Consider the following 17,466-nt stretch of genomic DNA (forward strand, 5'->3'; position numbering starts at 1 on the left):
GTAAGCCTGTTATTTAAAATTGCAAAGCACTTTTAGTGGCAGCAGCAAAAATGATTAAAAAATCCACAACCAGTTTCTGCAAAGATATTTCAGACGCCCTCCCCTGACCTGTGTCTATAAGAATTGGGCCACCCTGTGATAAGGAAAGTAAATCTTGTTCCTAGTAAGAGTAGATCAAATCGCAACGAGGGGCAATATAGCAAGCATTCAGTGCCCTACACAGAAGAAAAGGGGGTACCCTCCAGGATCACTTTTTTGGAGGAAAGCTTCTCTTGCCTTCACATTCCCAGCTTATTCAGAATCATACCTGCTCCTACTTGCCTCTTTCCATCCAGGTCCCATCTCTTAGGGGCACACCTGTCCATGAAAAGGTATTGTGAACTAATTTTTTTGGAAAGAATGCCTAATTTGTATCTAAACTTCAGCACCAAATCTAAAGGTATTTGTGAAGAACTACTTGGAGCATTACATCAACAGGATATACATTCAAGTGGGCATCCTACTGAAAGCAAAGTAGGGCTGATGAACAGCATCCACTGTCATCTTTTGAATATGGCAGATTTATGCCTGTAGGTGATGCTTTAGAAGTCATATACAAACAGCTCAGACAATCACATCTGAATCAGAGCACAATACTTTCCAAGCCCATTATATTTTTTTCACCTTTTGGGGACAAATCTTCTACCCTACCAGGAAGAACCCACACATACACATGTAAAGTAATCACAGAGATTGTGTATTCACAATATAAACACAGTGTCAGTACAAGGAAATCATATTTGTGATGGAGAAGATGACTGTGAATGAGCAACTGGACAGGAAAGATAATAAGCTACCAGTTAGAACACCCAAGTGCCACAGTAGCAATTTCAGCAGATTAAAAGAATAAGGCTACCCAACATAACATTCATGAATGTTTAAAAGTAACACTTGAAGGTGTCTAGATCAAGGCAGATTATCTGGATTTCCCTGTGATTGCCAAAGGGCGATTACAGCAGCACAGCAGAGAAGAGGGGGGGAAAAAAAAGAAAAAAGCAACAGAAGAGTTGGGTTTTATACTCCACTTTTCGCTACTCAAAGGAGTCTCAAGAAATCTCCTACTGCCTTCCCTTCCTCTCCCCACCACAACAGACACCATGTGAGACAGGTAGGGGTGAGAACTGTGACTTGCCCAAGGTCACCCAGCTGGCTGCATGTGGAAGAACAGGGAATCAGACCTGGTTAGAGGCCACCATTCTTAACCATTAGAACATGCTGGTGTAAAGGGATTTCAGTTTTGCTAATAGACTTTCTCCTCCTTGTCATTAATCCTGGAAAGGAAAAAAAGGATTCCTTTCTCTTTCCCTATACTTTAAAGAAAGACCAGCAATGGGAGGAATGTTTTGGATTAGTGAATCCATCCATGAGTTGTTTATGCATTTGGGTTTACAACCATGTTGCACTCTGTTCTTTGCAGCCCACCAACTGAAATATACACACAGATTTATTAACTATAGAATAGTGCAAAGAATGTAAGGGATACTGCCTTAGATAGCAAGAACTAGATACCTGACATGAAAGGGAAAGACTACACATTGCACAAGAACAGAACACACACAATACATTTCCTGGATTATCTCTGTTGTAATGCAACGTACTCAAAACAGGTTTACATACAGTTTCTCCTCTATGTACAAGCTATGTCTCGATACCTAATTGACACCACAAGGCTAAATACTAATTTACATTAGCCTTGTAAATTCCATATTCTATTTCAGTCCAACAAACTCAGATTTAAAAAGATTAGTTGTCACTGAAGCATATTGCATATCACTACCTCAGAACTTGGAACCTGCCAAGCCAAAAACATATCCTCAAATTATGTGATCTAACAGCAGGCAACAAATCTAGGAAGTTGATGGAGTCCTAGTGGACTCAAGTTGGCTTAAGAGAACACAAGTTGTACACTATATATCCAAATAAACAGAAATGCAAGTTTGCTTATTATTACTGCTGGCATATTCAACATCTCACAATACAAACTCTTCCTGGATGTTATCAATTGGTGAAGAAAAAGTTGGCAAGTATTTTCAGCCTTACGTTTTCTACGAATTGCTTTTAGATTTTGAAAGTTCAGACAAATAGCACAAGTGTGTTTATAAGAAGTTGTAAATATTTATACCACTAAGTGTCACTAGTGGATCACTGCTATATTGTATGTCAAAAATTCAAACAGTGATTACAACCAGATCAAGTTACAAGGCAGGATTAAAGCTCCCTTGTAGTAAAAATAAAACATTGGGCCATTTTATGGCCAAGTTATAATATAAAGTTAGAACAATGGCAAGTAAATTATGGAGTTAGAACAATGCCAAGTAAAAGCCCAAGTAAATTATGGGGGACCTTTTCAGGAGCCCAAGTTGATAATGTTTGTTAACTGAGTTTACTCTCCATGAGGGTGAATGAGAAGAGTTGACACTTGAATCTACCAATTACACAGATGTTTGCTTGTAGTTTTTTGTATCCAACACCTTCTTTCCACACATTGAACAGATGCCTATTAAAGAAAAACAGTGAAGTTAAAACAAACCTTTGCTACTAATGCAATTGGCATAATAGTGAAATTATCTTTGTGTGTGAGTGTAGTTTTAGAATCACCCAAACAAATGGAGGTCTATTTATGACATTTCTATCCTGTCATTCTTCGTTCATAGAACTCAAGCTGTGGCAATACTACATACCGTATATACTCGCATATAAGCCAAGGCACCTAATTACACCACAAAATGCTGGAAAAACTTATTGACTGTTTGGATAGTGGCTTTTTCTCCTTTTCTCCCCTCCCCCCTGTTTTGGGCAGGATTTCCCCCCCCCTTTTCTTCCTACCCACCTCCGCCCTCCTCTTTCCCTCTGATTCCTCTTGTCTTTATTCCTTTCTTTAGGGGTGTTTCCTCCTTCTGCTCTCTGCTATCCCTCTGAGACAGAGGCTTCATAGCTTCCTGCTACACATGCTAGCCTCATTAAGGCAGGGAGGGGGAAGGCGGAGACTGCTCTTTCCCTCCCAGGCTTGCTGCTTCTCTGCTGTTCCTGTCTTTGCTTTTTCAGGTAAGTATACTTGTCTCCCACTCCCACCCTCCAGTCTTGTCTGGAAGCTGATTTTTTAAAATACCCGCATATAAGCTGAGGGGGGACTTGTTCAGCTTTAAAAAAGGGCTGAAAAACTCAGCTTATACGCGAGTATATACGGTAAGTCTCTATAAACTTTCCTGTCTGCTTAGACCAAAACCTGGTTAGTTTTAGCAAGGCACCTAGCTACAGATATTAACATTTTGGAAATTTTGAAGCCACAGAGGGGGGAAAAACCCACACAAGGGTTTTTTTCTGCATCCCATCCACCGGAAGAAGACATTTTTTTTGGGGGGGGGAATATATGTAATACTCACTGTCCTATCAAACCTAGCCTAATTTTACTGCTCTAACATAAAATGCTTTAATTATAACATATACAATTGCAATATTTAATGCATTCATGTAATTTATTATTTATTTATTTAGATTTCTATACCGCCCATTTATGTTATAAATGCCTTAGCCTGATATAAGCAAGGCTGCAAATATACCCAATACTTGAGGAAAAACAGCAAGCAGTTGTACTCAATTATATCTTCACATATATCACTCAATTTTTGCTATCTAATTAGACAGAGCTAAGTTTTCAACAAAGGTTTCAGCTTTCTTAAGCTTTGGAAAAGTTTCTGGCCCAACTCCTGATCTATTTTCTCTCCTGCAAGATAGGGCAATAAGCTACTTTTTACCCAGTCTATGGATAAATGTGTCACAGTGGTTTCAGGAAGAGATGGAAAGGTCAAAAGGACAACAGAAAGCATGCAACTGCTGGGAAGCAAAGAAAGCCTGCAGGTTCCCCTTTATGGCAGGGGTAGTCAACCTGTGGTCCTCGAGTTGTCCATGGACTACAATTCCCATGAGCCCCTGCCAGTGTTTGCTGGCAGGGGCTCATGGGAATTGTAGTCCATGGACATCTGGAGGACCACAGGTTGACTACCCCTGCTTTATGGTATCCTTTCAGGCAAAGAAATGCATCTTGGATTTGTCCCAAAATTCCAGTTTTTCAATCAAAATTTATTTTAAAACCTTGGGGAAAAAGTTTTGTTTCCTGAATGTTTCCATTCCCCCCCCCCCCCCGACCTTCACATCTCAATTCCTATCAGGAACCTACCCAACCATACCCTAGGACCAATGTGAAATTAAACACAGCTAACAACAACTCTGACAGCTCAACCTGGTAGTTCTATTCAACCTGGTAGTAAAAATCTGGCTTGCTTCATATGACAGAAAAAACAGCCACATGAAATTTGCACCCTAAAAATATTTCTATAGGTTTACAACTAAACTGACCAAGATATACATGGCAATAATACACAATATTGTAAAACATGCTATGATTTTCATGCAATTATAGAAATGCTGACATGATCAATAAACATGTAATTTCAAAAACTGCTTCAGAGTTATTTATGTTCATCTGAAGGAAGAATTCTTCCAAGATATTTTTTTGGGGGGTGTGGGGACACTTGATGCATTACAGCCATATTTTATCTGCATAGTAGTAGCAAAGTTGGTTTTGGAAACAGGAATGGATGGATCCTGCGGAGCAGGGTGGACTTCTTACCGGGCTGGGACACCTTGCTCTGCAGAAGCCCTCCCGCCATCCACCTTTGCTCCTATAAATCAGGAAGGGCCAGCCGGTGAGCTGGGCCAAATCCCCCCCCCACTCTCCTGATAGCCAGGAGGCTTAGGAGCACAGCATATAGGAACACGACTGGATGGCCTTCTCTGCCCTCCTAGCAGCCTGGGAGTGCAGAGTGGCCACACCGCAGCTGTGAGGGCCAATCAGAGACTTGCCATGTCATTGGAAGGACAGTCATCTTTTTATGTGGTATTATGTTCAATCAGTAACATGAAAATGTTTCTTAAGATAGCCAGATTACTAGTAATGTTAGTCTTGGTGTACATGCAACTTGTAGCTAGTAAGAAAACAAAGGAAAAGAAAATGTCAAATGCCTCACCCTTTTTGTAAGCACACCCTTGGCAGTAATGAGAGCCTGGCTGGTGAACTGAACTTTTACAAATTCGGCAGATTGCAAACTTGTTTTTGCCATATGGATCAAATCTAGAAAGACCCAACAAAAAAACAACACAGGAACATCTGTTTTATAGAATACATTAAATACCCCTATTTACTTTTGTACAGTTGGTGAAGGGAAAAGCAGAAGTGAAAAGATAAGAGTAACTATTAATGAGATCCAAAGAAATGTCCTAGTTATATCTACATAAAGACAATCAAATTTGTTCTTCACTTTTGATTTACTGAAAAGTTGAAGTTGGCTTGCACATTATATTCATATACCAGATGTTTTTTTTTCCCCACATCTCTTTTGCAAATAGGTCAAACAGCCCTCAGAACTTATGCAAAAAATTTATTGTAAAATGTTTTCAAAATTGAAAGCAGTACTATGTAAGCAACTGACAGATAAGCCAGTTGCCAATGTTACCTTTCCTTTCTGCCCTAGTACATCATGCTTGGAGGATTGTAACACAGAAACAGAAAGATTACAAATATTGGGAAAGATGATGCCTGGCCTCTTCCCTCAGCATACCACTGCTTTTTGGCTTCCTGCCATTTTAGCTGCTGCTGTTTATCTGTTTTGACAGCTACTCTAGCCATACACCCCATTTCCATTGCTCCATTCCCTCACCAATGCTGAGTGCACATGGCAGCAGGCCAAACAGTTGAGGTTAAGCATCAGGACATATGGGTTGAGTAGGGGGAAGAGAGGCCATGCTGAAGGAGAGGAGCAGAAATAAGCAGGAAATCAGGATATGGATATGATGGCAATGGGCTAAATGTTGACAGCATTCATGGGGTGAAGGAAAGGTGGGAAGAAATTCCCAGGACAGTGAATGTGACCCCACAAAACATAAGAGGATAAGGACAAAGAGCCAGAAGACAGGGGAGGGGGGAAAGTTCCTTCCAGTCTTTATGGAACATTAGTTTGTTCAGTATTTGTCCCTAGTTTAACGAAGTACAGGACAACAATTACCTTGCCTTCTTCGATGTCAATGCCTTATTTTCATTTAGTTTTCGCCCACCACTTTCTACAAAACAGAAAAACAAGTTAGGATTTATTAAAGGCAGTGTAAAGATAACAATGTAACTTTGATACAGTTTTAAACTTAATTTAGCTGGATTGATTTTAAAGTATTTATATGTATGCATTCAACAGAATGCTGTGAGCTACTCTGAGCTCTTGAGGAAAGGTGGCATACAAATCTGAAAATAAATAAGTAAATATATTTTCTCCCAAAGAGATACAAATGTGCAAGCTATCTATACAGAGGAAGTTTGCTTACTGACAGTATTTATGCACTGTTTTCTCTGAGAAGTTCTGTGATCTGGAAACTGAAGGTGGTATAGCACAGATTTGAACTGCACCTCAGGATTGAAGCCAGAAGCAGCATATTTGTAAAAATATGCATACCAGTCCATCGGTAGACCACTGATGTGCTTAAAGTTCTCCAATTATGTAAGGAAGAATATAATGTCTGCTGCCAAAATCCACCTATGTTAAGGGTTCTGGGTAGCAGTGCATCCTCAACGAGACCAGCAATCAGAAATCGGCATGTGCAAAAAAAAATCCAGACTATTTTGGATTTGGCAGGACCCAATTAGAACTAATTTAGAGTCATCTGAATAAGCTGATTCGGATCCTGGGCCAGAGATTTGGCCACTGAAGTCAATGGCGCCATTAAAGCCAAAGGGATTTTTCACAATTCCATCATCTCTGAGGCCTTGGGAGGGGGGTGAGTTAGAGGGTCCAAACTTTCAGTGTAGCTTGAGGACCCTTTTTTCTAAAGACCCCCCCCCCCAAGCTTCAAGAGTCTTGGACCAAGGGTCCAATTCTAGGGGCATTCAAAGCGGGTGCCCCCATCTGGCCTCATTGTATTCAATGGAGCAAGACTAGGACAGAGAACCTAATTCCACTATAGGATACTCGGGCTACAGAGAAGACAGAAATGTGGGAACTTTAACAAGAGGAGGGTGAGATCTCTCAGTCTAGCATGCAGGTGCCACCCTCCGGGAACTACAGCTCATCTTCATAATGAGCAGCTCCAATCACCTCCCCTGGAAAATGGGATGCATGCCAGACCAGCAGGGGAGAGCTATGGCTTCACACCCCAATGTTGGGATGCCAGCCTTCAGGCAAAACCTGGAGACCCACTGAAATTACACCACAGCAGAGCTTAACCAACTGAGTTTCCCTGGAGAGGAAGAGATGCATGTTTACTGGCAAGGGGGGAATCATGCAGCACACTATGAATCTAAAGGCCCCAAATCACATCACATCTCCAGAACTACAACAGAGAAGAAACCAGACACAGAAATAACCCCAGCAAGGCCTATCCATATGACCACACACGCCACCAGCAGAGAAGCACACTGCCCATCCCAACCAGCCCAGCAACAGTGGAACAAATCCATCATGATGTGGTGTGCAAAAAGACAATCCATTTGCCCCGGGCAAGCCTCAGAAAGCAAGGGTTAGTGCCCCAGTGGAAATGTTCTTGGTGGCCTAAGCACAAATTCATGCCTCCATCATGACAGGCTGTCCCTTCCATCCCCCCACCTCCACAAAAAAGGAACAAGAGACAGCTGAGGTGGTTTTTATATCCCAGTTGTCACTACTCATAGGAATCTCAAAGCAACTTACAATTGCCTTCTCTTCCTCTCCCCACACAGACACACTGAGAGGTGGGTGGGGCTGAGAACAGCTCTGACAGGAGTTAGACAAGGTCACCAAGCTGGCCACACATCGAACATTGGGGAATCAAATCTGGCTCTTCAGATCACAGGCCGCTGCCTTTAACCACTACACTATACATGTAGCTGTAGTGTACACAGATGTCACCCTCCAGGCAGGAGATGATGAAGATCAACAGGAATTACAGCTCATCTTTACATCTTTCCCATCAACTTCCCTGGAGAAAAGAGATGCATGGCCTAGCATTGCAATGCTGTTATGCCAGCCTCCAGGTAAGACCTGGAGATCTCCAAGAATTATTACAGCTCATTGTAACCCAAAAGCAAAAGAAAAGGCTTTTAACAAACCAATATCCAAACAGAACCCCCACCATAAAAAAAACAGAAAAAAGAGATTTACAACCCCACACCCTCTCACAGAAACTCAAAGACCAATTTAAAGGTAGAAAGTGAGTTAAAAATAAAACAAGATAAAAGAAGTTTAAAAAAAAATGAAAGTTCCTCAAGCAAACAAGATGAAGTATTCTCCAGCAACGAACCTCCAGAAGCCCTAGCAGCAGAAGCCACAAAGCACTGGGAGTTAGAGATTATCTCCTCTCTATCAGAACGGCTCAGGCAAGGGAGCCAGCAGCAATGGAGTCAGGTAAGATCCCTTTAGCTTCTTACAACCATCTTCCTCTCTACCTTACTTTGCCTTACCCATGCAAAAAAAAAAAAAAAAAAAAGATTAGCTATGCCTGCAAGCAAGGTCTCATTGCAATCATGCTTTTGGAGAAATGCACTGCAGTGACTGGCTGAGATCCTGTCTGCCTCCTCCTTCCCCACCCTGTTGTCCTAGGACCAAGGCAAAGGCAGGAAAGAGAGACCAGGAGGAACAGTCAGGGAAGCAAAACAGTATGTGTTGCTCTCTGTCTCTTTGAAATGCTGCCTCCAAAGCAGCTAATCATGTCTGATTGTGATCCTGCCATGTCCTTGGAAGTCATATGTCACCAGAAGTGACATCATCCAGACACTTCCACTGGATGTAACATCACCACGTCATCCCCACAGTACAGGAAGTGGAAGTACAGGCATATTTTCAGATAATTTATGAACAGAACCATACCTACATTCTGGGCTGGCTACCAGTTTGCTATTTTTCACCCAAATGAACCTGTAGAAACAGGGCCGGGGTTGGCCTATCCTGCTCTGTTTCCTCCACCCCAACACCAGAAACAGGGCTAGAGCAGGACAATGCTACTCCATTGCCTCCCCACACACGCACTAGAAGCAGGTCTATTCCACTACATCACCCACCCCTCACTGCCAGAAATGGCCCAGCAGTAAGGCTAGGGCAGGTTTTATGCTGCTCCATAACCCCACCCCTGCAGTTAAGTTAAAATGAGAGTACATACATCTCTCAACTCCAGTAACTACAACATGCAGCTAGTCCTGGCCAGCAAGGATTTGTATGGTCAGGGCCCTGCCCCTTGCTCTAGGCCCATCATTGGTCACTGGGGGTCCACTTGACTATATGTAGTCATACCACCCAATATATTGAAAATTAATTAACTCCCACCCAATCGGCAAAACCATTCTGAGGCCACTGCAAAACCTTAGTTGCATGCAATTAGTTAAGATACCAAAGAAAAGGAACTTTAAATTTGAATTCTGCATAGCAATTGCCATTTTATTTATCATACTTATTTATTTATTTATTTATCATACTTTTATACCGCCCTCCCCGGAGGCTCAGGGCGGTTTACATTATAACAGAGAACCATACATAAAACAGTCTGTAGAACATGTACACCAATAACCAACAATTGCAACCAAACACAACACAGTATAACAATAAACAATCATAACACAAACAGGTCCAGGGCTTGTTGATGGGATTCTGAGGGGGGTGGCTTATTGATTGAATTCTGAGGGGGGGGTGGGGGGGAGCAGGGGCCCTTGGTCGCTGTAGATTACATCTGGTCTCGGCCAAATGCCTGGTGGAGGAGCTCCTTTTTGCAGGCCCTGCGGAACTGTTTAAGCTCCGTCAGGGCCCTGATCTCCTCTGGGAGCTCGTTCCACCAGGTAGGGGCCAGAACAGAGAATGCTCTGGCCCTGGTCGAGACCAGACGGACTTCTTTAGGGCCAGGGATCCTTAGCTGATTGGAGGCAGTAGAGCGCAGAGCTCTTTTGGGGGCATAGGCGGGGAGGCGGTCCCTCAGGTACACTGGGCCCTGACTGCGTATGGCCTTGAAGGTAATTACCAGAACCTTTAGTCTGATCCGGAATTCAACTGGTAACCATTGCAGCTGATGGAGAATAGGCCGGATATGGGACCTCCACGGTGTTGCCGTGAGGATCCTGGCTGCTGCATTTTGAACTAGTTGTAGTTTCCGGGTCAGGGCTAAGGGCAGGCCTGCGTAGAGCGAGTTACAAAAGTCCAGTCTAGAGGTGACCGTCGCATGGATCACTGTGGCTAGGTGTTCCGGGGCCAGGTAGGGCGCTAGTAGTTTGGCTTGGCGGAGATGGTAGAATGCCAGCCGCGCTACCTTTGTGATCTGGGCCTCCATTGTCAGGGAGGCGTCCAGAATCACGCCTAGGTTCCTGGCAGAGTGAGCCGTAGAGAGCTGCACGCCATCCAGGGTAGGCAGGCGTGCTTCCTCGCATGGGCCCTTCCTACCTAGCCACAGGACCTCCGTCTTTGAAGGATTGAGCTTCAGACGACTCTGCTTGAGCCATCTCGTCACTGCTTCCAGGCAGCTGGCTAATGCTTCTGGGGGAGAGTCAGGGCGGCCATCCATCAGGAGGAAGAGCTGGGTGTCATCTGCATATTGATGGCAACCCAGCCCAAACATCCGTACCAGCTGTGCGAGAGGGCGCATGAAGATGTTGAATAGGATAGGAGAGAGGACCGCTCCTTGTGGGACTCCACAAGTAAGTTGCCGGCAGCCTGATGTTTTCTCTCCTATTGCAACCCTCTGTCCACGATCCTGGAGGAAGGAGATCAGCCATTGAAGGGCTGTCCCTTGTATTCCAGCATCGATGAGGCGGCGAGCTAGAAGCTCGTGATCGACTGTGTCGAACGCTGCTGAGAGGTCTAATAATATCAGCAGTGCCGACCCGCCTCGATCCAACTGGCGACGGAGGTCGTCCGTCAGGGCGACTAGCGCTGTCTCTACCCCATGGCCAGGCCGGAAGCCAGACTGGGATGGGTCTAGGACCGAAGCTTCTTCCAGGTATTCTGTCAGTTGGTTTGCGACTGCCCTTTCTATCATCTTGCCCAGAAACGCTAAGTGAGACACGGGCCTGTAGTTGTTAGGCTCTTGTGGGTTTAGAGATGTTTTTTTCAACAGTGGACGTACCACAGCCTCTTTCAAACCAGACGGACTTCTTTAGGGCCAGGGATCCTTAGCTGATTGGAGGCAGTAGAGCGCAGAGCTTACAGGTCTCATTAGCAAACATGAAACTTTTCTAAAAGATGTGAGACAAAAATACCTGTAGTATTCCGTGCACCATCTTTCCACGTATCCGGTGTAATTACAGTGCCAAGTTTCTTCTCACCTTTGAAGCAGAACATAAATACAGGTTAAAAATCTATTCCTTATAAACATAATGTCCTTACATTATGTGACAGATTTTATTAAGTTCACTAGCAAGAACAAATATGCTATCTAAACATTAGAAACACAAAACAACAGAGACCAAGCAGAATCCCTTTGACCATAACGGAGAGTGACTGGAAAGTAGGGTTGCCAGCTTCCAGGTGGTGGCGGGAGATCTCCAGGCGACCGGAATTAGTTCACCTTAAAGAAATTATCACTTTAGAAGGTAGACTTTGCAACCTACCGAGGTACCTCCCCTCCCCTCCCCATCCCAATCCTTGCTTTCTCCATACTGTGTTCTCCAGGCATTTCAGAGCTAGCAATCCTAATGGAAAGAGCCCCAAGCAGGAGCCCTTAATCCAGGGGTAGTCGAACGGCGGCCCTCCAGATGTCCATGGACTACAATTCCCAGGAGCCCCCTGCCTGCAAATGCTGGCAGGGGCTCGTGGGAATTGTAGTCCATGGACATTTGGAGGGCCGCAGTTTGACTACCCCTGCCTTAATCATTCAGAGACACGGGAGACAGCCTCATGCTCGAGGGAATTCCCTCCGCCTCTCTTAACAGCATCCGCTCCTTGTCACGCCCCGGCCCGGCCCGCAGACCTCCACTCCTTCTGCCTCCCCCGCGCCCGAGTGACTTACACTTCTCGCAGACCATGGCGACGCGCCCGCGACGACGCCCCCTCTCAGAAGCACACCGCAGACCCGGCCGCGCCGGTCGACTGGAAAACTCGCCAGTAACAACAATAACAACCCCGCGCTTCGACTTCCGGCAAAAATGGTTCTTCCCCTCATTTCCGGAAGGAAACCCCGACCCCTAGTGCCTATTGGTTGGACCGCTTAAACCGTCGAGCTCGCGCGTTACCCGGTTGGTGGTGACCTCATGTCAGTTTTATGACGTATTACCCGGACGCGGGGATAGGTCTAGGCACGGCGCTGGTTTGTTGTGGAAGGAAGTGGGGGGTTGTCTCCAGGTGACTTATGAACGTCGCGGGGAAGCTCCGCCCAGTAGTTCGTGGAAGACGGACAGGTAAGTTGGAAGAGGGGGAGCCTTACCTCTTGCCCCGGCCGGCCGGCCTCCCAGGTCCTGGGCGTCCGGTGCCTTCCTATATGCCGCCCTCTCGGCCCGTAGTAAGGTCCCCTGAGTCTCAAGTAACCACGCCGAGAATCTTAGCTGGGGCTGAGACCAGTCCTGCTCTTGTTGAATTGAAAGTAAGGGGTGTGTAGAGACTTGCACGGAAGTGAGTATGCAAACGGAGTAAGCACGCTTGAGTTAAATCGCACCTTTATTGGGACGTATTTAATCGCATAATGGAGAAGCGTTGGCTTTTATACCCTGCTTTTTCCTACTGAAGGAGTCTCAAAACTGCTTACAAACAAATTTCCCGTCCTCTCCCCACAGCAGTGAAATAGGTGAGGCTGAGAGAGCTCAGAAAACTATGGTCTAAGGTCACCCGGGTGGCTGCATATGGAGAAGTGGGGAATCAGATCTGGTTCTTCAGATTAGGGGCTGCTGCTCTACGCCATTACACTACGTGGGGTCTCTGATGTCAGTATTACCTCCAGACTAGATTTCTGTAACTCACTCTAAGCAGGCCTACCCTTGTCCTTGATCCAGAAACTTCAGCTAGTCCAAAATGCAGCTGCTAGGGTCCTCGCTGGCATAACTTGAAGGGCCCACATCCATCCTGTGCTGAGGTAGCTGCACTGGTTGCCAATTGCTGCCCAGATACGATTCTGGGTTTTGGTATTAACCTTTAAGGCTTTACGTGAGTTGGGACCCATACCTATCGCCCTATGTCCCCCGCAGGGTGCTACGCTCTGCAGGGAAAAATCTGTTGGTCGTTACTGGTCCTAGAGAAGCGTGCCTAGCCTCAACCAGGGCCAGGGCTTTTTTTGTCCTGGCCCCCACCTGGTGGAATGACCTCCCGGGTGAGCTGCGGGCCCTGTGGGATTTGTCAGCTTTCTGCAGGGCATGTAAAAAGGAGCTCTTCTGCCAGGTTTATGGTTAAGGCTGGAGTCTGCGAGGTAGAGCGTTGCCCCCCCTTCCATATTTCAGAAGATGAACAGGAAACATGCAGAGCTTTGATTCAAAACAACAGTAGACTTTCTATTGCTTTGTGGGGTAGCAAATTTAATAACTTACTTCCACAAGCTCTGAAGTAAAAACTTTGGTCTCACGCTGGAAGTTATGGGATTGTTTGCTAAGCAGACAAGAAAACCTTTCTCCAGTGGCAGTGTGTTCTTATTAACTGGTATAAGTGATACTTGTAACCAGGTCTCATTGAAGTCCCAAATAAGTATGGATAGGTTGTGCGCTTCAGCTGCCAAAGCAGCCGTTTGAGCCTAAAGCAGCCAGCGGCTTTGGGGGGGGGAGGGGTGGCATGGCGTGCCAGTCAGTGCACGCAGGTGCCGGTTTGCACAGTGTCACCGGTGTGACAGTCACCCCCCCTCCTCCCATGCCGTGGCACTGGCCGCTTTGGGCTCAGACAGCTGCTTTGTCGGCCGAAGCGCACAACCATTTCAGCCTCTGCTTTAGAGTTGGATTGCTGGAGGTGATGTGGCTTTAAACTACAATTTAGTATTCTGTGTATCAGTTTTGAATTTCCTACCATCATTGTTCTGAATTTTGTTAAGAATGCTTTATAAGTGTATGGCTCTTCAGTATGTGTTGGTACGTAAATATAATTTGCTTCTCAACAGGTGAAAGCTGAAGAAAGAACATCATGAGACATACAGAAATTAAGAAATTGCTTTCTGCTAATCTCACCTGTATAGCTTCCATTATTTTAACAACTCTCATTCCCTCGCTGTTTTTGAGGAACTTCTCAGTCTTGGGAACGCATCTGATATGGTTGTGCATCTGTTCAGCAAGTGTTGGTACAGTCAACATAATTTTACATTTTATCCTTAAACCAAATTCATCTATGAAAAGAAGCTCTGTTGCCCACAAGGTAAGAATGAAGCCTTTTTTAATGTAGGTCTTGCTATGATATAGATACCAACAAGAGAGACCCTAGAACAAAATGGTCTTCTCCTTATTGTGCACTTCATGCTGCTGAAACAGGAGAATTAAAGCACTGCTGTCCTTTGGAGAGCTCACTGGCAGCTTTAAGTATGACTTTATTATATTTCTGAAGCTATAATGCTACTCTTGGTTTTCCAGCTATCCCAAAACAGTGCTACACAGCAGTTAGGTTCTGGACTGACTACCCAAAGTCTTCCTTTAGTACCATGGCTATGTAAAGGAAAATTCTGGGTAAAATTGGGATTAGGAAGTGTATCCTTCAGCCCAATTTCCTTTCCTGCTGTTAGGCCCATGCTGAGGAGTGATAAGCAGTTGCCCTTTAGCATAATGGCTAACTGTCCTGTGAAGGCTTGTGTCTGGACTTTACCTAAGTTTAGTGGCAACAGGAGGAAAGCATCTATGTACAGTCATTTTGTCCACCTCTTTTGTGGGGAAGAGGGACAATATTTTTCTGCTTACGTGGGATCCCCCCAGGTATGTAGAAATCCTCTTGCTCCTGTTTTGCAGCTTTGTTGTCCATGAGCATGCTTCTGCTATGAGAAGGGACAAGCCTGGGGCCTGCTGTGAATAGTTAGGAACAGTGATAATTTGCAAATTCCCCCTCTCACAATTTGCTTCTCTCCAAGATTATATCTTATAAGCTCCCTTTTCCTCTTTAACTGACTCTCACATGCTTTCAATATTATGTGTGTCAGGGGCATAAGCAGATCTCATTGGGCTGGGTCTTTTGGTGGGGAAGGGAGGCTTCTGGCTAATTTTGAGGGTAATATTTTTTAGATAGCTGGAGAGTCTCCTTACCATGTCTATAGGTCATCTGGTTCGGCTCCTCCTGTCATTCACACAGCGGCTAGCCACTCCATCCTTTAGCAACGGTGATGATGTTACTTGGAGTATCTCAAATCTTTAAAGAGTTATTTAAAGTATATTATGTAAGTTATTTCAGTAATACTTATGTAAGATAGACCAGATGGGTTGGCAAGGCTTGTCTTCTGCTTTCTAATGAGCTCGCTATTGAGATCAGATTTCAGTCCGAGATTTCTGGGCTCATCCTCTTAACTGCTACACTGTGCAATCATAGTTTTCCTTACAGTTTTTGTCAATAAAGACTCAAATGTCTTTTTAGTGAAATGGCATGTGATGATATGTTAGCTTTTTACTCAGAAGCAGATGAATAGTAGTCAAGGTCATCAGTCTCTGATGCAGTGGCTGACCTTCAACAATGCAGGCTTTGCTTTCATAAGGTCACATGTTTGATTTCTTACATTCAGTTTCAAAAGGTCCTTAAGGATTGGGGTAAGCCTCATAACTGAGCCCACAAAATAAATACTCAATTAACATTCCAGCTCCAGCACCTTAAGAAGCATTGTCCTTAGCATGGTTCTTCCCTCCAGCTTGTTAAAGCAATCAAGAATAACTAAGAGTAAAGTTTTATTGATTTTAGTGGGAAGCATATGAATATGCTTAAACTTCTGCAATTGAAACCTATGGAACTGTAAAAGTGATCAGCTCTGACTGTATCATGGCCCATATTACTATAAGGTATGTGGTTGTGCCAGTATACAATCTTGAGCTAATTAGTTAGCTCTGAGGGTAATACTCATCTGTGCTGTCCTTGTATCAACATGTTGACAGTATCAACATACTGGAATGTTGGTAGAAAAATATATTTGTAAAAATTAATGTCACAGGACTTCTTGTCTCGTTAATGAAGTTTTATTTCTTTTGTTTAAAGGTGGCAAAGTTTATAAGATGTTGTGTGTACTTCTTTGCATCTTGTATCTTATTTCATGGAATCATTGTTCTTTATGGAGCTCCGTTAATTGAGTAAGTCTCTAAGTGTTGAGCTATAATGAAGTACCCTAAATCAGTGTTTTTTTTTTGGGGGGGGGGGAATCTGGATCAACTGGCTTTATGTGATGGGCTATTCCCCTGAGTGGTTGCAGTGCTGAATTAGCAGAGTGTTCTGCAGTAGAAGGCTGCAGAAACCATAGGTTACCCAGGTAACTTATGCAGAAACCATAAGCTACCCAGGTCACAATGGTAGCGCAGCTGGCATTCTACCACCTCCGTAAAACCAAGCTACTAGCGCCTTACCAGGACGCAGAACACCTAGCTAAGGTGATCCATGTGACAGTCACCTCTAGGCTGGACTTCTGCAACTTGCTCTACTCTTATCCTTGATCCGGAAACAACAACTGTTGTAGAATGCTGCGTCACTAAAACATCATGGAGATCCCACATCCAGCCGGTACTCCAACAACTTGGCTGGCTCCCAGCTGAATTCCGGATTAAGCTTAAGGTTCTGATCATCACCTTTAAGGCCATACACGTTTTGGGACCAGTGTATTTGAGAAACCGCCTCCCTGCCTATACACCCAAAAGTGTCTTATGCTCCACCACCTCCAACTGTCTGTGGATCCCTGGCCCCAGGGAAGCGCGTCAGGCCTCAACAAGGGCCATAGCCTTCTTGGTCCTGGTCTCCACCTGCTGGAACGAGCTCCCTGAGGAGAGCCCTGCCCGAACTTCCGCAGGGCCTGCAAGAGGGAGCTCTTCCACCAGGCATTCACTTGAGCCCAACCAACTCAGAACACCTGATGGTCCCCCCAGACGCCCCCCCATGATTGAAATAATTAACGTCCCAATGTTACTGTTAATTGTTATTTATATTATAAACTAGAATTAAAGCCCATTGTATTTAGGAATACAATGGGCCCTAGCATGGGTGCTGGTGGAGCCGGCAGGCTTGCAGGGCTTCTGGCGGGCCCCTCCGCTGCACCATGTCTGCCACCCCCCTTCCTCCCCCCCCCTGAAGTCCTGGCTTTGGTGCGGCAACAGGAGCAGGCCCATTGTGTGTCCGAGACATGGGGGGGCAGAGACATAGAGTTCCCGCCTGCATTCCCCTCAGGCAAAAAAGTGGTTGCAGCAGGCCTTTTTGGCCCACAGGAGAGTGCGGGTGGAAGGTCTGCCTGCCACCATGTCCACAAGGCTTGCCAGGCCTTTTTGGAGCGGGAGGAGGCAGAGTTCCTGTGAGATGCCGC

General features: G+C 45.0%; 2 protein-coding genes across 4 annotated transcripts in view; one reads left to right on the top strand and one right to left on the bottom strand.

Moving 5' to 3' along the window:
* Positions 1 to 720: 720 nt before the first annotated feature.
* Positions 721 to 12,203, bottom strand: CRIPT (CXXC repeat containing interactor of PDZ3 domain). Its single transcript, XM_077337146.1, has 5 exons — positions 12,043 to 12,203; positions 11,294 to 11,359; positions 6,102 to 6,156; positions 5,067 to 5,170; positions 721 to 2,536 (listed from the first exon to the last, which is right to left on the bottom strand). Exons 1-5 carry the CDS (start codon positions 12,056 to 12,058, stop codon positions 2,472 to 2,474), a joined length of 306 nt encoding a protein of 101 aa, XP_077193261.1. The 5' UTR covers positions 12,059 to 12,203; the 3' UTR covers positions 721 to 2,471.
* A 76-nt stretch (positions 12,204 to 12,279) lies between these two features.
* PIGF (phosphatidylinositol glycan anchor biosynthesis class F) overlaps positions 12,280 to 17,466 on the top strand; it is a 66,657-nt gene continuing 61,470 nt past the window's right edge. Inside the window, exons 1-3 of one of the 3 annotated variants that reach the window (XM_077337124.1) lie at positions 12,280 to 12,430; positions 14,104 to 14,354; positions 16,161 to 16,252. In XM_077337124.1, coding sequence (XP_077193239.1) covers positions 14,127 to 14,354; positions 16,161 to 16,252 — 320 coding nt within the window. In that variant the 5' untranslated portion in view covers positions 12,280 to 12,430; positions 14,104 to 14,126. The other 2 variants (XM_077337109.1, XM_077337116.1) reach the window with 2 other exon arrangements.

The sequence above is a fragment of the Paroedura picta genome, chromosome 1 (genome assembly GCF_049243985.1).
Source record: "Paroedura picta isolate Pp20150507F chromosome 1, Ppicta_v3.0, whole genome shotgun sequence".
NCBI classification, from domain to species: Eukaryota; Metazoa; Chordata; class Lepidosauria; order Squamata; family Gekkonidae; genus Paroedura; species Paroedura picta.